This window comes from Moschus berezovskii, chromosome 12 (assembly GCF_049115385.1).
Source record: "Moschus berezovskii isolate FMDL1 chromosome 12, NW_MosBer_1.0, whole genome shotgun sequence".
Classification (NCBI taxonomy): domain Eukaryota; kingdom Metazoa; phylum Chordata; class Mammalia; order Artiodactyla; family Moschidae; genus Moschus; species Moschus berezovskii.
This window is the reverse complement of record NC_142471.1, coordinates 6,117,133-6,139,237: the sequence shown is the minus strand read 5'-3', so window position 1 is coordinate 6,139,237 and position 22,105 is coordinate 6,117,133. Positions and strand designations below refer to the sequence as shown.

Here is a 22,105-nt window from a genome sequence, read left to right as displayed (position 1 = left end):
ATAAAAGTTAAAGTGTGTTTTGTGTCCAAAGGGTTCACTGCAAAGTGGACTTTTATTATTTCCTCTGTATGTCTTGCAGTCAAAACTTGATAGTTTCTATTCTTTGTTCAGCAAAGATTTACCTTTCTTTCATCTGTGAATTCTTGCAGGTAACATAGACGAGTTTTCTTCTGTAAATGATGTATAACCATGCTTTAGTATTATAAAACCTTTTCTAGTGTCAAAAGCAATCTCATGCAAATGTATACAAAATTTTTTAAAATGCACACAAAATGCATATCATCTGCTCCCCAGTGAAATCTTATGGAAAGACATAGTGTTTACATTCATTTTGAGAATCTATTACTCATAAAGTAACCTTGGTCTATGGAATGGTAAACTCATCTGGAGCAAATCAGTTTATAGGATCTTTATCAGGGATTTTTGTATCTCAACTTGTTTCTATTAAAAAAAAGTAGAGTAGATTACATTCAGTTCAGTTCAGTTCAGTTCAGGCGCTCAGTCGTGTCCGACTCTCCGCGACCCCATGAATTACAGCACGCCAGGTCTCCCTGTCCATCACCAACTCCCGGAGTACACTCAAACTCATGTCCACAGAGTCGGTGATGCCATCCAGCCATCAGTAATCATCTATTTATATTTATCTGGATTCACTTGTTTTGAGCTTCTGTTTATTTATGAATCATTGTAGTACATATTTGGAGAAGGAAATGGCAACCCACTCCAGTATTCTTGCCTGGAGAATCCCATGGACAGAGAAGCCTGGAGGGCTGCAGTCCATGGGGTCGCAAAGAGTGGAATAAGACTGAGCGACTCACATGCATGCAGTAGTACATATTAAAACAGATGTTGTTATGCTTATACATTAGGCTTGCTTTTGAAAGCTACTCGAAACCTCTAAACCCATTAGGTACTACATTCTAAAGATGGATTGAAGTGCACTTAATCTTTATTGTCTTCTCAGAGTTCTTACTTTTGTGTTGAACATTGTTAGCCTCTCTGACCCTGGTCTCAGTAAAGCCTCCCTTACTTACTGGGATCAACTCTCAGGAAAGCCTTTTAAAGCCATTGTGCTTAAGTACCTGGGTCCCAAAGAAGGTAAGCAGGCAGAAAGTTGTAAAAAATAAAACAAAACAAAACAAGACACCTCTTTAGGATCCTCTTCTTTACATTAGTCAGAAGAAGTAGTGATCCCTGGTTTGCATTAGCTCAGCCAGAATGTGGGGCATGGATGTTAGTCAATTAGGTGTGCAAAATGTAAAATGTTGTAAATTCTCCCAATATTAGATATGCCTAGTTTTATGTTCCCCTCAGGCATGAGTTGAAAATGTTAACTCCAGTGATAGATATTCAAGATACGTACATAGCTGCTTCACTCTGTTGACCTGCATGAGAGAGTTATGTGTTACTGAGTTACTCTGAAAACTGCTGGCGTGGGGGTTCCTGGTGCCTTTGATCACATTTGCTCAGTTGCTAAGTCATGCCCAACTCTTTGTGACCCCATGGACTGCAGTGTTCCAGGCTTCCCTGTTCTTCACCTTCTCCCGGAGTTTGCTCAAACTCGTGTGCCTTGAGTTGGTGATGCTATTCAACCATCTCATCCTCTGTCGGCCCCTTCTCCTGCCTTCAGTCTTTCCCAGCATCAGGGTCTTTTCCAAGGTCACATAGAGGTGGAAATATCTTGAAAAAGCAGATGACCTTCCAGGGGTTTGCCTCTGTGAAGTTCCTGCTATTCCACAATTGCTGTGTCCTCTCTCTCGTTTTTCTGTTGTTAATATCAGATCCTTTCACTGTAGTCTTTATTTTGTTTTCTTAGACACACTAGATACATGAAATTTTCATCCTGGTCCTGAGTCCTAACAATGAAGGGTTTGTGAGGTTGACCCTAGAAAGACTTCTGTTTTCGCAGGCACTTTCTCTGAACCCTGGGGAAGAGGCCCTGCGGCTCAGTGGGAGTCCGTCTCCATGGTTACAGCCCCAGCTGCCACATGGTGGCAGTCTCATCCCGTGCTGGAGGCCCTGACCAGCTCCCAGGCTGGTGCTCTTTTTCTCAAATGCAAAGACGAATTTTGCTGTCATATAAAAGAAGAGTTGTTTGCAGGCTTTAAAACAAGAATCCCTGTTCAAATTCTAAATAACAGGTTAGAGTTTCCAAAACAGTGCTTCTTTATTTAAAGATCCCACGTCTTGCACATGTGACTGTGACTTTCATCTCCAGGCTGCCCCTCTGGGTGACTTGTTCCCATGGCCCCCAAGTAAGCCCATAAAACAAGGAAGGATAGGCAGAAAAAGAGAGGCCCTATCCCTCAGGCTGGTAGCCTGTAAGTTTTGAGATGTGGGGAAGATGAAGAATTTCAAGGACTTCTTTCTACATCACTGGGAAAATGTGTTTCAGTTATTTGTTGCTTATAGAAGCTGGGGTGAGTGAAAAGCTGGAGTGTGCAATATAGTACAATATGGTCACTGTGAGTTTGAAACCCAACTCTGTCTATAAGAAAGTACACCATTCTGGCCCCTGGTTCATCTTTATTTCCTCCTGTAGCTTCTCTTTTTGTAATTTCTATTAATCACTATTTCTGCTGTTGGTGTAAGCTTGATCTAGTTTAAATTTGTTTATCTATGCCACGGGGCTTCCTAGCTGGCTCACTGGTAAAGAATCAGCCTACCAATGCAGGAGACACAGGAGACGTGGGTTTGATCCCTGGGTGGGTCAGCACAATCCCCTGGAGGAGGACGTGGCAACCCACTCCCATACTCTTGTCTGGAGAATCCCTTGGACAGAGGAACTTGGAGGGCTACATACAGTCCATGGGATTGCAAGAGAGTTGAACATGACTTAGTGACTAAACAACAGCAACAACAACATCTGTGTTATAGCTCTGAACCAACCTAGTTGACCAGAGATTAACCAGAGAGCAGGAAAATCAAGACCAGATGTCAAGTACAGCTCTATTGTAGTTCAGAGTGTAATTTCTACAGGGTTGGAATATTCCCATTTCCATTGCCATTTAGAGGTGGGATTACCTCCTGAAGCTTAGCATTTTAACATTATATTTATTAATATGGGGGGAGTCTCTAGCCTTAAGTTAGTGAAACAGAGACTTCTTTGGAGATTTTTTAAAAATTGAAGTATGGTTGATTTACAATGGTGTGTTAGTTTTGGGTGTCCAGCAAAGTGATTCAGTTATTATATATATATGTATATTTTCCAGATTCTTTTCCCATATAGGTTATCATAAAATATTGAGTAGAGTTCCCTGTGCTATACAGTAGGTCCTTGTTGATTATTTATTTTATATATATAGTATTACTCCCAAACTGCTAATTTGTCTCTTCCCCCAACAGAAACTTTTTAGATGATTCTAAATCTAAACAGCCCATAGCTAAAATCAGGAGAAGAGACAGCAGATAGTCTGAGAAGAGATACAAGAAAAGGAAGGTTGGATGGGAATTCTTGGAGGGTTGGTAGGATAAGTCCTGTCCACTGAGTGATTTTTGTGACATCACAGCTTCGTTGGTTCTTGAGTGGAAAAGCCGATGCCCATGGTTCACTTCAATCTCTGGACCCCAGAAAACTATGCCAGATGAAGAAGATACATCTTTTTACCCCTGGAAACAGCGTTACACATCTCCTAGTAAAATAGGAAACCTTTATACACATAGCAAGGCAGGTTTTCTGTGAGGACACACCAGGCATAAAGCTCAGAAAAGAATCTCTCCTTATATCGTCATGACTCGCCCAGGATACTAGACTTCTGTAAGAGAGTAGTTAAGAGGAGCTTGATATGCTGTTTGAATCCGTCTTTACTCAAAGAAAAAGATTAAGAGTGAGTTGAGGGGAAGACACTCTTCCCTCATTCCTGCTCATAAAGACAACTAGAATTAGTATGTTATTTGTGTGAAAAACATAAGGGCCAGTTTACTGTTTCATATGAGAATGTGCAAAGTCAGGTCTTACATCAATAGAAGGAAATAAGGTTATAAAAGCTATAGTTATTAAGCGACTAATATATGAAAAGCACCATATGCAGTCTGCTTTAATTCTTACAACAGTCTCTTTGAGGAAGACATCATCCCTGTCTTGTAGGTGAAGATTTTAAGAAATTACTTTACTGGATTATAGCTGATTTATAATGATGTGTTAATTTATGCCATACAGCAAAATGTTTCCATTATACCTACATATGCATTCTTTTTCATATTCGTTTCCATTATGGTTTATCAGAGGATACTAAATATAGTTCCTCATGCTGTACAGTAGGATCTTATTTATAGGTGAGGATTTGAGGTAGGAAAACAACGTACTATAGTCACAGATAGTAAATAGCAGAGAGATAATTTAAACCTGGGTGTGCATGCTTAGTTGCTCAGTCATGTCCGACTCTTTGTGACCCCATGGACTTCTCTTGTCCATAGGGTCACCAGGCTCCTCTGTCCATGGGATTTCCTAGGCAAAGATACTGGAGTGGGTTGCCATTTCCTCCTCCCAGGGATCTTCCCAACCCAGGGGTCGAACCCATAGCTCTTGCATATCCTGCGTTGGCAGGTAGATTCTTCACCAGTGGCACCACCCTAGTTCTGTTTAATTCTAGAACTCATCCAAAAGATTTCGAAAAGGAAACCAAACCCTAGGTTTTTACATAGGATTTTTAAATGGCTTTCACAAGAAAAATAATGTTACCTATTTTTATTTTGCCATCAGAAGCATGCTAAGCAATATGCAGAAAATTAAACACTTTCTTTTGCACCATTTTCCTGGCAGAAGGAAGGTTGCTCTGAAGTAACTGTTAACACCTTACACAATAGTTTGTTCGTAGTTTATCTCAGTTGGCAACAGAGGGCGCTATACACCGTCTAGATTTTCTCACATTTCCATCCTGCCCTGGCTGTTTATAGTCATCACCTACATTACCTACAGTGAAGTCAGATTAATCTTTTGGGTTTAGTGAAGCTTTGGCATTTGCTGAGTTTTGGGTTTCTCTGAATTTGTATTAATAATATCTTTCCAATTCTATTGTATTTAGCTATGAGATGACAGAAGTGTAGTCCTCAGAGGTTTCTACACAAAGCGCAAAGGTTTGAATGAACATTGTTTTTATACATCCAACTTTTTTTCTCTATTAGTGACAGACATTACACTGCCAATATGGACAGGAAGCAAAAGGACCGTTTATGGAACAATCATCCACGTAATAGAAGGATAGGATTTTTAAGTTTTCAAAATCCATGTACTTATCCCACGTGACTCATTTCTCAAACCCTGGTGTTAACATACAATATTTCCTAAGTGGTTCTTTCCAAGGAGGCCTTTATTGAATGTGTCGTCAAATAATCATAAATCATGTTTCAAAACTGTAGATAAATCTGTGTCTTTGTGTGCGTGCATGTGAGAATAGTGGATGTATTTTAATCACTGTTCCTGGAGCGTATTTGTCTGTTCATGAGTACAGTAGCAGGGAGTTGGGAAAAAGAAAGATCTAAAAACTTGTCAGAGACTTTGTACTGAAACATGAGACTAGAAATCAGAAGACATTACCACTCAGCCATAGAAAAGAATAAAATAATGCCATTTGCAGCAACCTGGATGAACCTAGAGATTGTCATTCTGAGTGAAATAAGTCATGCAGGGAAAGACAAATATCATATGATATCATGTATATGTGGCATCTAAAAAAAATTGTGCAAATGGATTTATTTGTGAAACAGAAACAGATTCACAGACATAGAAAGCAAACTTCCGGTTACCAAAGGGGAAAACCGTGGTGGGGATAAATGAGGAGTTTGGGATTAACATATACATAGTACTATGTATAAAATAAACAGCAAGGACTGACTGTGTAGCACAGGGATCTCTACTCAATATTTTTTAATAACCTATATGGAAAAAGAATCTAAAAAGAACATATACATGTTTGTTCTCGTTGTTTAGTTGCTAAGTCATGTCTGACTCTTTTGCAACCTATTGACTACAATTCTTGAGGCTCCTCCATCCATGGGATTTTCCAGGTAAGAATACTAGAGTGAGTTGCCATTTCCTTCTCCAGAGGATCTTCCCAACTCTGGGATCAAACCCAGGTCTCATGCATTGCAGGCAGATTCTTTACCACTGAGCCACCTGGGAAGCCCTGTATAACGGAATTACTTTGCTGTACACCTAAAATTGAGGAACCTGTATGCAGGTCAGGAAGCAACAGTCAGAACTGTACATGGAACAACAGACTGGTTCCAAATAGGAAAAGGAATACGTTAAAGTTGTATATTGTCACCCTGCTTATTTAACTTATATGCAGAGTACATCATGAGGAACGCTGGGCTGGAAGAAGCACAAGCTGGAATCAAGATTGCTGGGAGAAATATCAATAACCTCTGATGACACCACCCTTATGGCAGAAAGTGAAGAGGAACTCAAAAGCCTCTTGAGGAAAGTGAAAGAGGAGAGTGAAATGGTTGGCTTGAAGCTCAACATTCAGAAAACAATGATCATGGCATCTGGTCCCATCACTTCATGGGAAATAGATGGGGAAACAGTGTCAGACTTTAGTTTTTTGGGCTCCAAAATCACTGCGGATGCTGATTGCAGCCGTGAAATTAAAAGACGCTTACTCCTTGGAAGGAAAGTAATGACCAACCTAGATAATATATTAAAAAGTAGAGACATTACTTTGCCAACCAAGGTCCATCTAGTCAAGTCTATGGTTTTCCAGTGGTCATGTATGGATGTGAGAGTTGGACTGTGAAGAAAGCTGATCGCTGAAGAATTGATGCTTTTGAACTGTGGTGCTGGAGAAGACTCCTGAGAGTCCCTTGGACCGCAAGGAGATCCAACCAGTCCATTCTAAAGGAGATCAATCCTGGGTGTTCATTGGAAGGACTGATGCTAAAGCTGAAACTCCAATACTTTGGCCACCTCATGCGACGAGTTGACTCACTGGAAAAGACTCTGATACTGGGAAGTATTGGGGGTGGGAGGAGAAGGGGACGACAGAGAATGAGATGGCTGGATGGCATCACTGACTCGATGGGGGTGGGTTTGAGTGAACTCTGGGAGTTGGTGATGGACAGGGAGGCCTGGCATGCTGTGATTCACGGGGTCGCAAAGAGTCGGACACGACTGAGCAACTGAACTGAACTGAACACCTGAAATTAATACAGCATTGTAAATCAACTATACTTCAAAAATTAATTAATTAATTAAAAAAACAACTGAAAAAAGAAGTAGAGAAACTTGCCTGTGAGCATCCTTATCTGTGGCTGCCACCCCTTTGTTCCATGGTGGCTTCTTAGAGTAGTGTTATACTCCTCTGCCAAAGCCAGGACTGGCCAGAGTGAATGGAGTTCCCATAATGGGCATTTAGTAACCAGGATTTACTCCAGGGGTCAGGGAGGGACCTCATCTGCTCTGGAGCACAGAGTCTTGGATGATTGAATAAAACTAGAGCTCCATGAGCAGGAATTCTGTTAGAAATGGCTGTAGGTGAGGCAACCGATTGTCTCCTCAAAGTTATGGGTGCCCTGCTAGAAAAGCAGATGGAGAAGTATATCCTACTTGTTGCTTTCTGAGCCAAAGGGGAAATGCAGAGCTTGAGTTTACTTAAAGAATTCTATTAATTTTAGTCCTGTCAGTTTATATGCAGTTAGCAACAATGAAGTTCTTCAGATACGGATCACAGCTAGCTTAGTGATGTCCTCTTTTACAGCCACCTGAGGCATTTCTTTGCTCTGCTGTGTACTCTCTCTGCTTTGGGTGGAGGTGGGGGTGAGGAGGCGGTGCAGACAGTGTTGGGGGTGAAGGAGGTAGCAGAGGTGTTAGATCATCGCTGTCTCTTCCTGATCAGTGTCTTGGAAACGATCCAGCTTACTGTTTATTGTTTGTGCAAAATATGAAGCTAGAGACTGTTGCTACCACCTCCCCTTCCACTAAATATACAGAAAATTGGGATCGTTGTCTCTAGAACACCAAGTGTCCACCTGTTTATCCCATGGCACCCTATATCTCTAGACAGCCTGAGTTACTTGAATGTGGGCAAGGTGACTGCCCGTCCTGCTGAAGGTGGCGTGGTGCTTGCAGTTGTCCACTTAGAACACTCATGGTTATTGCTGTTCAGTCACTGCGTTGTATCGAACTCTTTGTAACCCCATGCACTGTAGCATGCCAGGCTTCCCTGTTCTTCACCGAGTTTGCTCAAATTCAAGTCCATTGAGCTGGTGATGCTCTCTGACCACCTCATCCTGCTGCCCTCTTCTCCTTTTGCCTTCAGTCTTTCCCAGCAGTGGCCACAGGACTGGAAAAACTCAGTTTTCATTCCAATCCCAAAGAAGGGAAATGCCAAAGAATGTTCTAACCACTGAACAATTGCACTCATTTCACATGCTAGTAAGGTTAGGCTCGGAATCCTTCAAGCTAGGTTCAGCAGTACGTGAACCGAGAACTTCTAGTGTACAACTGGATTGAGAAAAGGCAGAGGAACCAGAGATCAAATTGCCAACATTCGTTGGATCATAGGGAAAAGCAAGGAAATCCAGAAAAACGTCTGCTTCATTAACTACGTTAACGTCTTTGACTCTGTGGATCACAACAAACTGTGGAAAATTCTTAGAGATGGAAGTGGAACTGCTCATGCAAGGTGGAGAAAGGTTACTTGCAACCTGCATTAAGGATCCATGTGTTTAGGTGTAATAAATAGATGATTTCCAGTACTTCCGGGTAACTGAAGTGTTTGTCTTGCCCATCCTCAGAGACTTGCAGATTAGCTCCTCCAGTACCACGACTTCTGAGAGTCAAGATCCTTCTTCTGGGGACCCTGCAGTCAGTGCCCTTCAGCAACAGCTGTTACTGATGGTGGCTCGGAGGACCCAGTCAGAAACCCCACGGGTAAGTCCCAGCATCACCGTTTGTGAATGTTCCAGAAGCAGGGGTCCTGAAACCTGTTTCCAGGTTGGTTTCCCTAACAGAATTAGTTCAGTCTTGTCCTGAATTTTACGTCAGAGGGTTGTGGTTTACATCACTTCATAGTAGGCTACTGGATGAATGTGCAAAGAGACCATTTAGATAATACCTTTTCATTGATGCTAACAGGGTTATTAGTCTTGATTGCTCTTCCAATGTATTAGAAATTGTTTTACACTGATCTTTTGTTGCCAAGTTAAACAAATTCCTCAAGATGTCACTTGACTGGAATGGCTTTTTCTTGCTGCAGGGTTTGGAAAGTGTCTAGATATTTATTAATTTATTATAGCCTTATAATTTAGGCATGCAGAAATTTTGAAAGAGAATCTTGGCTTGAAGAGAGACTTTATTCATGGAACAAATGACATGATCATCAAGCACTTAAAAGATAAAGCTTTCCATTATTTTACTGAGAGATTAACTTACTGATGTTCATTCACTTATTATTTCACCTTTAATGAGACTCTGTAAGACACAGAGCAAAGAATTCAAAAAGAACGTGGGAGGAAAGACATACAGCCAGTCATGAACTTAGAGCTACACATTCTATCAGGGCATTTTGGAGAAAGGCTATGGAGAAGGCTCCTTAGAAGAAAGGACACTTGGGCTAGACCTTGAAGGAAGGTAGATTTCAGTAGGTGCAGATTGAAAGAAGAGGGCTATAAATGGGATACTGTCAAGTTTGTGTAACATTTCTTTACTGCTCTGCTTACCTTCTTCCTGACCATGTTTTGATTTCTTCTAGAGAATCTCGCCTACAAAAAGAAATACAGTAAGTCCCGTATATACAAATGTGTTCTGTTCTGAGAGTATGTTTGTTAAGTCCAATTTGTTCATCAGTGCAACAGTTAGCCTAGGTACCCAACTAACACAATTGGCTATATAGTACTATACTACAATAAGTTCATAATACTTTCCACACAAATAATAAATAAAAAAATACAAAAATAAAGGTAACATTTTTAATCTTACAGTGTAGTACCTTGAAAAGTAGAGTTATTGTTGTTCAGTCACTTAGTCGTGTCCTACTCTTTGCAGCCCCATGGACTGCGGCACTCCAGGCTTCCCTGTCCTTCTCTATCTCCCCAAGTTTGCTCCATCATGTCCATTGTGTCCGTGATGCCATCTAACCATCTCATCCTCTGTCACCCCTTTCCCCTCCTGCCCTCAGTCTTTCCCAGCATCAGGGCCTTTTCCAATGAGTTGACTCTTTGCATCAGGTGGTCCAAGTATTGGAACTTCAGCTTCAGCATCAGCCCTTCAAATGAATATTCAGGGTTGATTTCCTTTAGGATTGACTGGTTTGATCTCCTTGTAGTCCAAGGGACTCTCAAGAGTCTTGAGAGTCAGCCAGCACCACAGTTCAAAAGCATCAATTCTTTGGCACTCGGTCATCCTTATGGCCCAGCTCTCATGACTACTGGAAAATCTCCCATCCATGACTACAGGAAAAGCCATAGCCTTGACTATACGGACCTTTGTCAGCAAAGTGATGTCTCTGCTTTTGAATACACTGTCTAGGTTTGAAATGTGCGGTAGTGCGGCACAGCAGTTGGTGCTTCTTAGCACTACCAGCTACATCACCGCTACTTTACACTGGCTTCCCGACACCTGGGGCTTGAAATAGATACTATCGTACTCTTTCAGTTCAGTTCAGTTCAGTTCAGTCGCTCAGTCATGTCCGACTCTCTGCGACCCCATGAATCACAGCACACCAGGCCTCCCTGTCCATCACCAACTCCCGGAGTTCACTCAGACTCATGTCCACAGAGCCGGTGATGCCATCCAGCCATCTCATTCTCTGTCGTCCCCTTCTCCTCCCGCCCCCAATCCCTCCCAGCATCAGAGTCTTTTCCAGTGAGTCAACTCGTCGCATGAGGTGGCCAAAGTGTTGGAGTTTCAGCTTCAGCATCAGTCCTTCCAATGAACACCCAGGATTGATCTCCTTTAGAATAAAGTACACAAAAGCACAACCACTTGTAGAGGAGGCACTCACGTGATGATGTTCACCAGACACATGAACTAACTTACGTGATTGGACATGTGAACATGCGTTTACATCTTTGAAAGTTCACAAGTTGAAGGTTAATATGTAGGGGACTTAGTATAATAGTTTTGGATTCAATTTCATGATTGCTTAACCAGAATTTTTCAGAAGAAGCTGGATGGTAATTTACACACCCGTGTTCAAATGTGCAGAAAAAAATGTGCTATTTTCTAACTGACCTCATGTCATTCTGCAGTCCTTATTCCTGCTGTGCTGTGTTTAGTCACTCAGTCATGTGCGTCTCTTTGTGACCCCATGGACTGTAGCCCACTAGGCTCCTCTGTCCTTGGGGATTCTCCAGGCAAGGACACTGGAGTGAGTTGCCATGTCCTCCTCCAAGGGATATTCCCAATCCAGGAATCAAACCCAGGTCTCCTGCATTGCAGACAGATTCTTTACCATCTGAGCCACTAGGGAGGCCCTTATTCCTGGTGACTGGATGCAAACTGGCAGGGGGAGCTGCCTAGGGAGAATGTGAAAAAGCCAATGAAGCATAATCAGCCTTCTCAAGCTTGAAGGGCTTTCAGTGGGAGCAAGCATTCGATTAACTCCAAGAGTCAGTCTTTAGGGCTGTCTTCCCTTTTGTGTACTCAGTCTCCCCTCCCAATCCTCCCTTCCATGGCGTCTGGGTGCAGGAGGAAGCTTTCCAGCACCCCAGGAAGCAAGTTGAAGTGAGAGGGCATCCCTGGTGGCTGAGCAGGGCTCAGATGCCTGGCACCAGCCTGGTCCCTGGGCGTGCTGGGTGGTCCCTGCTGAGGGCTCGCTGCTCCTGCCCAGTTAGGGTGCAGTGCTGGGGTCCTTGACCTTGCCATTAGCCCCTAGCTCTGAGGACCCTGTGTCCTGAGGCCTCCTCCCCTCTATCAGTATGTTTGGATTCACTAGTCTTTCTTGTATCTCCGTGTGCTCCTGAGGGCTCAGACCCCAGCTGTGTCCTCTACCTTCCATGCCCAGCCCCACTTCAGCGACCAGTACTAGTTCCCACCACAAGCCTTAATACAGGAGGGTGGGCTGTGGAATGTGGGTTTTCTCTGAGAAATTTGCCTTATCTTAGGATGCATGCATGCTAAGCTGCTTCAGTCACATCTGACATTTCAATGCTATGGATTGTAGCCTGCCAGGCTTCTGTGACCATGGGATTCTTCAGGCAAGAATACTGGAGTGGGTAGCCATTTCCTCCTCCAGGGGATCTTCCCGACCCAGGGATCAAACCTGCGACTCTTTTGTCTCCTGCACTGATGGGTGGGTTCTTTACCACCAGGTACCAAAAGGCCACCTGGGAAGCACTTTTTCTTGCGCTAGTCCTGGGAAAACTTCAGCTCGCTACCATTCTTTCCTGCCTCCAAAACATCAGTGCTGAACTTACAAGGAGGAGAAGGTTATATAAATATATTCAGACAGTTTGGGAAGATGCAAATATTATTGATCCCATATGTGGCAGAATCGTAGGGAAACTGAGAATTTCAGATTGTCAGAGATGCAAATCATTGACTTAATATCTCAAAAACTTTCCAGGTAGAGCAGAAACTCAGAGTTAAGTGTATTGCATGGAGAAGCCAGAAAAGCCATGCTACTTCTTGTTTAAATTTTAAAATTCTATAAGTGGCATGGTTATGTAGATGAGTATATAAAAAAGCTAAATTCATATATAGTGTTTCATTGCTAACACTTGCCCAAATTCATCGATGGACTTATAACTTTTTTAACTTTCTTGAAGTGAAGTGAAATTCGCTCGGTCGTGTCTGACTCTTTGTGACCCCATGGATTATAGCCTGACATTCTCTTCTGTCCATGGAATTCTCCAGGCCAGAATACGGGAGTGCGTAACTGTTGCCTTCTCTTGGAGATCTTCCCAACCCAGGGATTGAACCCAGGTCTCCTGCATTTCAGGCAGATTCTTTACCATCTGAGCCACCAGGGAAGCCCAAGAATACTGAAGTGGGTAGCCTATCCATTCTGCAGCAGATCTTCCCGACCCAAGAATTGAACCAGGGTCTCCTGCATTGCAGGTGGATTCTTTACCAGCTGAGCTATGTTTTTAAGTAAAGTATAAAAAATTTTAAGTTTTACTATATGTAGGTATGCATGTATGCTAAGTTGCTTTATTCGTGTCCGACTGTTTGTGACCCTATGGACTGTAGCCTGCCAGGCTCCTGTGTCCGTGGGATTCTCCAGGCAAGAACACTGGAGACTCAGTTTTATTTCAATAAAATATTTTCAGAAAGCAGCAATAAATCCGCTATCATCTTTTCTTTTCAGCTTCTTTAATTGTGTGTTTCAGTCCCTGGGTCAGGAAGATCCCCCGGAGAAGGAAATGGCAACCCACTCCAGTACTGTTTCCTGGGAAATCCCACGGATAGAGGAGCCTGGTGGGCTAAAGTCCATGGGATCTCAAGAGTCAGACTTAGTGACTGAACAACAGTTGTGAGGTTTTGAGAAATAAAGATAATATATGGCACAGTTATACTTGTAAGAATCAGTGGCAATTATTAATATCATCAAAATGCTTATTAATTATGAGACTCTTGAAGATACCATTATTTTGTCTCTTTTATTTTTATTTTAAAAAATTTTGTTGAAGTATAGTTGATTTACAATGTTGTGTTAATTTCTGCTGTACAGCAAAGTGATTTAGTTAAGTATATAGAGATATTCTTTATCATATTCTTTTCCATTATGGTTTATCATAGGATATTGAATATAGATTCTTGTGCTATACAGTAGGACCTTGTTGTCCGTTCAGTTTATATGTAATAGTTTACATCTGTGGAGGAGTTATTGTGAGGTTTTGAGGATTAGAGAAAATATATGACAGAGTTATACTTTTAAGAATCAGTGGCAATTATTTTTCCCCCTTTTTAAAATCAGTTTCTTTTTTTTTTAATTAAAAAAATTTAATTGAAGGATAATTGCTTTACAGAGTTTTGTGGTTTTCTGTCGTACATCAATAAGAATCAGCCATGGGTACACCCATGTCCCCTTCCCCCTGGACTTCCCTCCCATCTCCCTCCCCATCTCACCCTTCAGCCTGTCATGGAGCCCCTGTTTCAGTTCCCTGAGCCGTACAGAAGATTCCCACTGGCATCTATTTTACACGTGGTATTGTAAGTTTCCATGTTCCTCTCTCCATACATCTCCCCTTCTCCCTCCTCTCCTCCCCTTATGTCCATAGCTCTGTTCTCTATGTCTGATTTCCCATTGCTGTCCTGAGAATAAATTCATCAGTGCCATCTCTTAAGATTCCATATGTATGTGTCAGTATACAGTATTTATATTTCTCTTGGTGACTTACTTCACTCTGTATAATAGGCTCTAGGTTTGTCCACTCAGTAGGATGGATTCAAATGTGTCCCTCTTTATGGCTGAGTAGCATTCCCTTGTATATATGTACTACAACTCCTTTATCCAATCATCTGCCGATGGACATCTAGGTTGCTTTCATGTTCCAGCTATTGTAAATAGTGCTGTAATGAAGCTTGGAGTACATGTGTCTTTTTCAATTTTGGTTTCCTCCGGGTATATGCCTAGGAGTGGGATTGCTGGGTCATGTGGTGGTTTTATTCCTAGCTTTTCAAGGAGTCTCCATACCATCTTCCATAGTGGCTGTATCAGTTTACGTTCCCACCAGCAATGCAACAGTGTTCCATTTTTTCCATGCTCTCTCCAGCATTTATTGTTTGTAGACTTTGTGATGATGACCATTCTGACTGTTGTAAGGTGGTTTCTCACTGTAGTTTTGATTTTCATTTCTCCAATAGTGAGTGATGTTGAGCATCTTTTCATGTGCTTGTTAGCCATCTGTATGGCTTCTTTGAAGAGATGTCTCTTCAAGTCCCTTTCCCACTTTTTGACTGGGTTGTTTGCTTTTCTGGTATTGAGTTGTATGAGCTGTTTATATATTTTGGAAATTAATTCTTTGTCAGTTGTTTCCTTTGCTATTATTTTCTCCCATTCTGAGGGTTGTCTTTTCACCTTGTTTGTAGTTTCCTTTGCTGTGCAAAAGCTTTTAAGTTTAATTAGGTCCCACTTGTTTATTTCTGTTTTCATTTCCATTAATCTAGGAGGTGGGTCATAGACGATCTTGCTTTGATTTATGTCATCGAGTGTTCTGCTTATGTTTTCCTCTAAGAATTTTATAATTTCTGGTCTTACACTTAGATCTTTAATCCATTTTGAGTTTATCTTTGTGTGTGGTATTATCGTTCTGATTTCTTTATTTTGCACATAGCAGTCCAGTTTTACCAGCACCACTTATTGAAGAGGCTATCTTCAGGGGCCATTATTAATATCATCAAAATTCTTATTAGTTATGGAACTCTTGAAGAGACTAATTTTTTTATTTTCATTTAAAATTTTTTGTTGAAGTATAGTTGATCTACAATGTTGTGTTAATTTCTGCTGTACAGCGAAGTGATTCAGTTATATGTATTCTTTTTCATATTCTTTCCCATCATGGTTTATCACAGGATATTGAATATAGTTCCCTGTGCTGTACAGCAGGGCCTTGTTGCTCATCCATTCTATATGTGATAGTTTGCATCTGTGGAAGAGTTATTATGAGGTTTTGAAGATTAATGATAATGTAAGAGTCAGACACGACTGAGCGATTGAACTGAACTGAACTGAAGGCAAAATTATGCCTTTAATAATAAGTATTAATTATTAATATTATCAAAATTCTTATTAGTTTTATGGAACTCTTGAATTTTTCAGGTAGCTTGGGGGAAATACAGTTTTATTGTCTAAGACATCCCATTTGTGGTCCTAGCAAACTAACACAGAAGTCAAATCATTTTTTCTTTATATTAAATTCTGAGATGATTTTCATTTAAGCAGCAATAAATAACACAATATGCCAAAATATTTAATGAGTTTTGCAAAAGGTGTAGACATAGTCTTCATGTGATTTTTTTTATAGTGACCTTCCCTAAAAATACTGTCTAAAAGAGAGTATTTTCTTACTATTCAGAAGAATGTTGTCATCTTCATTGTTGCTTATCCTAGACATGTTTATACATCATACTGAATTCGCACATCGCAGAATGGTAAACCCTACTCAGCTGGTACACGTGTTTTATTTCTTATTTGCACTCTTAGTTCATGGAGCATAAATGGAAAGGATCTCTTCTGAGAGGAAGATTTACTATAAATTACAGGTTCACTGGGCTTCCCTGGTGGCTTAGACAGTAAAGAATCTGCCTGCAATGTAGGGGACCCAGGTTCAATCCCTGTGTCGGGAAGATCCCCTGGAGAAAGGAATGTCAACCCACTCCAGTATTCTTGCCTGGAGAATTCCAGGGACAGAGGAGCTGGCACACTGCAGTCCATGGGAGCACAAAGAGTCAGACACAACTGAGCAAGTAACACTCTGACTTTCATAAGTTCATTGTCATTAAAGAAGATGCTGTTCTTGCTGACATGATAGCAGGAAGTTTCTTCGAGGCTCTCTTTTCTGTTGGAGTCAAATTGTAGATACAAGCAGCACTTATAATCTCAACTTACCTCTAATAATACAGCCCAATCCGTCCTGTATATTGTCAACCTGCATCTTACCTTCACAATGGATCAACTTTCCCTTTAAATGCTTTTTGTGTTAATATTTTATAGTCTGAATAACTCTATGCTCCATAGCTGAGTCAGGGAATTAGCATCTGGGAACAGAGAGATGGGGAAGTCAGCCTCCTAAGAGGGTTCCACATGGTCTCCAGTGAAGCAGATGTGTTGCCCTTATGCATGCCAGGTGTTTTGACATCAGCGACTTTCAGTGAATTAAGGAAAAATTATGCAGTCTGCCCAAGTATGACCTTCTGCTCTGTAAGTCTGAGAGGAGTGAACGAGACCACTAAAAGGTAGCTTTACCTCCACGGCTGCTCTTCCATGCTGTCCTCCTCCCTTTATTTATCTTGGTCCTTCTTCCCAGTCTTCTGTGTGTTATGTTGTTGTTCAGTCACCAAGTCATGTCCGACTGTTTGTGACCCCATGGACTACAGCACGCCAGGCTTCTCTGTCACTTGCCATCTCCTGGAGTTTGCCCAAGGTCATGTCCATTGAATCGGTGACACCATCCAACCATCTCTTCCTCTGTTGCCCTCTTCTCCTTCTGCTTTCAATGTTTCCCAGCATCAGGGTCTTTTCCAATGTGTCGGCTGTTTGCATAAGGTGGCCAAAGTATTGGAGCTTCAGCTTAGCCTATAGGAAATTAGAGCCTACTGAAAATCCTTTTCGGAAAAATATAGGACGAAAGCAAACAAATAAAAATGCAAGCTAGCATAATCCACCAATTCTGCTTTTTGGTGTATATTCAAGGAGCCTAATGCAGGGACTCCAACAGATATTTGCATGTGCATGTTCACAGTGCATTATTCACGGCTGTGAATAGTGAATATTCCACCAAGAGATGGATGCAACCCAAGTGTCTGTCGACAGATGAATGAATAAACAAGATGTGATCTATCCATAAAATGAAATTTTTTTCAGCCTTAAAAAAAATTCTGACACCTGAAACATGGATAGACCTTGAGATCATTATGATAAATGAAATAAACCAGTCACAAAGAAATGATACTCTTTGATTCCACTTATAGGAGGTACCCAGAGGGGTCAAATTCCTGGAGTCAGAAAGTAGAGGAGAATGGGAAGTTAGTGTTCAATGTGGACGGAGTTTCAGTTTCGTAAGATGAAAACATGAATAATAATATGAATATTATTGCTACTGAAATGCATACATACAAAATGGTTAAGGTATATAAATTTTATGTTATGTATTTTTTTAACCACAGTTACAAAAAAAAAAAAAAAACACACAACCCCACAGATTAGAAGTAGAAGGTCTGCAGGGGGCTGGGGCTCATTAAGTATTTGTTCAGCAAATGAATGGAGACTAATTTTTTTCAAAATTGAATTCCTTTCCACTAGATTAGATCCAATCAGAGATGAATTTAGGGTGAAAATGTTTTAAATCTGAGATTAAATTCCTCCACCTGTTTCTGTTTTATTTTTTTCTGACAAATATTTCGGTTCTTATATTGGGCTTCACTAAGGACCTATGTACTGTGGATGAAAATCTTTTTACTTTAAAAAATTTAAATATTTATCTTGGCATTACATTAAATAACTTACCTTTCAAAAATTATGTCATTTAATGCCGTTTTTTGAATTCTGATCTTTCATAATAATTACTTTCATGGCAGTTTCCTGGCCTAACAGTAGTATTTTGATATAAGTAGCATAATTTTAATGTCACATTATAATGAAATTGAAATGTATTGGTGAAAAAGACCTTTTCTGCAACAAGGATCTGCTGTATAGCATAGAGAACTATACTCGGTATTTTGTGATAACCTATAAGGGAGAAGAATACAGAAGAGAATGAATATATGTATATGTATGACTGAACCAGTTTGCTGTACACCTGAACCTAACATAACATTGTAAATCAATAATAGTACAAAAAATAAAGCTGGAAAAAAAAGACCTTTTCTGTTGATCATTATCCTTTTGTTAGGGTGCCCATTTTTGTTTTATGGACTATGTTGGTTTCCATTTCAGAATTTGAACATCTGCTTTTGGTACTTTTAAATCAGGAGGCTTATTTTTATGATAATAACATGTCTATGTGAAACCCTCTCTCTGTTTTTTCTTTCGGTATCTAAAAGCATCTGAGTCAGGATCTGGAAGATTCATCCTGTTCTTCCACACAAGGAAAGTTTAACCGAGAGCAGTTTTACAAGTTTATCATTTTTCCTGGCAAGTGGATTAAAGTCTGGTATGATCGCCTTACCTTGCTGGCATTACTTGATAGGTAAGCCTCCAGGCATGCACATGTGCTGGGGAAGGATGCAAGTGGGGCATGGCAGTGTGCGCTTGCTTGCTGACAATAAGCAGTTTGGCCTCAGGCTGAAATTCTCTGGGGCTTTTCCATGGTGTCCACGTTTTGTGCTGCAAACCCAGAGTTGAAGCAGTGAGATCCTGACAAATGAAGAAATTGTCGTTGAGCGGTTAAAATGGGAACTAGGAGAATTTGGTAGCATGGTTTAGTCTTAAGGTTTGGGGACAATATTATGCCTTGGTCTGCTCATCTTTTGCCAGCTTTTGTAGGAGAGCCTGCAGCTGCCGTGTCGAAGGCAGGGCTTGGGTGCGTGGATGTGGCGTGGGGAGGGAAGGAGGGACATGGTGGGGGTGAGGAGTGATGTCTCACCCTTTCCTTTCAGGACTTGGTTCTAAATACTTTATCCTATACTTTGGATGCTAGTCTTTCCTTTAAACCCTATTACTCTTTCTCATCACTGTTTCTCAAGATGCAGTGCTGTGGGGCAGGAGCTGAGCGTTCTGGGTGGGGAGGTGGAGGTGGGTGGCAGGGGTCAGGTTGACTCAGGCATGATGGAGTTGGGGACCAGAGAGGGGACTTCTCATTTCCATCCCCCTCCTCAGGGTATACAGAAGCCTAGACTGTGATCCTTTTTAAAACAATGTTTTTATTAAAATTTAAAACTTTACTCTGCAAAAAGACAACATAAAAGAATGAAAAGACAAGTCACTGACAGAAAAAATTATTTATGAGACTTCCCTGGGGGTCCAGTGGTTAAGACTTCACCTTGCAATGCGGGGGGTGCAGGTTTGATCCCTGGTTGGAGAGCTAAGATCCTATATACCTTGTGACCAAAAAAAAAAAAAAAAAAAAAAAAACCTACAACAAAAAAACCCCACAGAAGCAATCTTGTAACAGATTCAATAAAGACTTAAAAAAATTGAAAATTTACAAAGCACACATCAGATATATATCCAAGATATACAAACACTACTTAAAGCTCAATCATAAGAAAACAACCTAATTTTAAAAAATGGGCTAAAGATCTGAAGAGAACCCTCATCTAAGAAGACATCCAAATGGCAAACAAGTACATAAAATAGGCTTATCATTTTATATAACTGCTGCTGCTGCTAAGTTGTGTCCAACTCTGTGCGACCCCATAGACAGCAGCCCACCACTAGAGATTTGCAAATTTAAGCAATGATGAGATACCGCTATACACTATGAGAATGTTTAATCAAACAAAACTGACAATAGCAAATGCTGGAAAGAATGTGGAACAAAAAAAACCCTTTTTTCATTGCTGGTGGAAGAACAGAATGGTACAGCTAATTTGAAAGACAGGATGGGTAGTTTTCTTAAGTAAACAGTTTTACCATATAATTCATTAATTGTTCTCTTAGGTAACTACCTAACTGATTTGAAAACATCCACACAAATACTGCATATGAATGTTTTTAATGTCTGTATTTATAAGCATTAAAAACTAAAAGGAACCAGGACGTGCATCCGTATATGAGTAGATAAATTGTGGGGGCATCCCTGGTGGCTCAGTGGTTAAGAATCCACCTGCGCATACAGGAGACGTGGTTTTGGTCCCCGGGTCGGGAAGATCCCCTCGAGAAGGAAATGGCAGCCCAACTCCAGTTATCCCTTGAACAGAGGAGCCTGGTGGGCTACAGTCCATGGGGTCACAAGAGAGTCAGATATGACTTAACGACTAAACAACAATAGATTGTGATATTCATAGGTTGTGGGTTTGGAGATTCAGATGCTATTACTAATGGTGTCATCAAAAACACAAGAGTTTCACAGTTAAATGCCAGTCAGTGGGGTAGTGGGAAGGCTGGTTGACTGCCTGGCTGTTGTGGGTCCCCCAGTGACTACTTGTTATCATAATGTCTTAAATGGTGTGATCACATACTGGAAAACTATAGTCATGCAAAATTACAACAGTAAATTTCAGGACCCACAAGTCAGGGAAGGGAATTATAATGGTTTTTCTAACAACACTATGTTACCCCAGGGGCACACACTTAAGATGAAGACTTCATACTTAACTAAAATAATTCAAGATAGTACAGTCTGTTAGATGAGAAGTGTTTTTGAAATATTCATTTAAAAAGAAATTATTGGAAGTTGAACTAACTTGCCTTAACCCTTCATATTAAATACAAATATTTCTATGGATTTCTGGGTTTGTTATTTTAAAGTCCACTCACTGATGAAAATTAGCTGAAAATCCAGTGAAGATCTAAAAAAGGATGATGAGGAAGATGATTATCATCTTGTGAAGGTTATAGTGTTAAATCATTTTAATCACCTCTTTTGCAAGTTACCTGCTAAGTCGTGTCTGACTCTTTGCGACCCCATGGACAGTAGCCCTCCAGGCTCCTCTGTCCATGGGATTCTCCAGGCAGGAATACCATGCCCTCCTCCAGGGGATCTTCCTGGCCCAGGGATTGAACCCACATTGCTTACATCTACTGCGCTGGCAGCTGGGCTCTTTACCACTGGTGCTGGGCTTTAAATTGTTTGCCCAGGGGTGACCTGAGTAGAGACAGCCCTGGTGCCTTATTCACGGATCCCTCAGCTGGCGTGGGAGCCCTGGACTCTGGAGATCCTTGTTGTGATTCAGTCCAGTTCCCACCACTTACTAGTGCCATGATCTTAGGATGGCTGCGGAAACTTTCTGTGCCTTATGTGCTAAGTGCTTCAGTCGTGTCCAGCTCTGTGCCTTCATGGACCGTAGCCCACCAGGCTCCTCTGTCCATGGAATTCTCCAGGCAAGAATACTGGAGTGGGTTGCCATTCCCTTCTTCAGGGCATCTTCCTGACCCAGGGATGGAACCCATGCATTGGCAGGTGGGTTCTTTACCACTACCCTCTGTCTCCTGTTAAATGGGGGTAATCTATTGGGTTGGCCAAAAAGTCCATAAGATGTTATGGAAAAACCCCAACAAACCATATCACAGGGAGGATGTGAGGATCAAACCAAATTAATGATAGAAAGAATTCTTTAAATATTAGTTGTTGGGAAGATCCCCTGGAGAAGGAAATGGCAACCCACTCTAGTATTCTTACCTGGAGAATCCCAAGGACAGAGGAGCCTGGAGGCCTACAGACCATGGGGTCGCAGAATCCAATGTGACTGAGCACACGTGCATGTTATTATTATTACTTGGAATGTGGCCCAGAACCCAGAAAGAAGAAAATAATTTAAAAATGAAATAAATGATTGTAGCCAAAGTGTGTGTGCTGTGTGTCTACTAAGTCACTTTAGCCGTGTCCGATTCTCTGTGAC

At 41.2% G+C, this 22,105-nt stretch overlaps 1 protein-coding gene across 2 annotated transcripts in view; it reads left to right on the top strand.

Moving 5' to 3' along the window:
• PCNX2 (pecanex 2) overlaps positions 1 to 22,105 on the top strand; it is a 309,056-nt gene that overhangs the window by 54,892 nt on the left and 232,059 nt on the right. Inside the window, exons 9-11 of one of the 2 annotated variants that reach the window (XM_088842460.1) lie at positions 8,737 to 8,872; positions 9,693 to 9,719; positions 18,647 to 18,792. In XM_088842460.1, coding sequence (XP_088698586.1) covers positions 8,737 to 8,872; positions 9,693 to 9,719; positions 18,647 to 18,792 — 309 coding nt within the window. The remainder of the gene's footprint in view (positions 1 to 8,736; positions 8,873 to 9,692; positions 9,720 to 18,646; positions 18,793 to 22,105) is intronic. The other variant, XM_055424272.2, reaches the window with a different exon arrangement.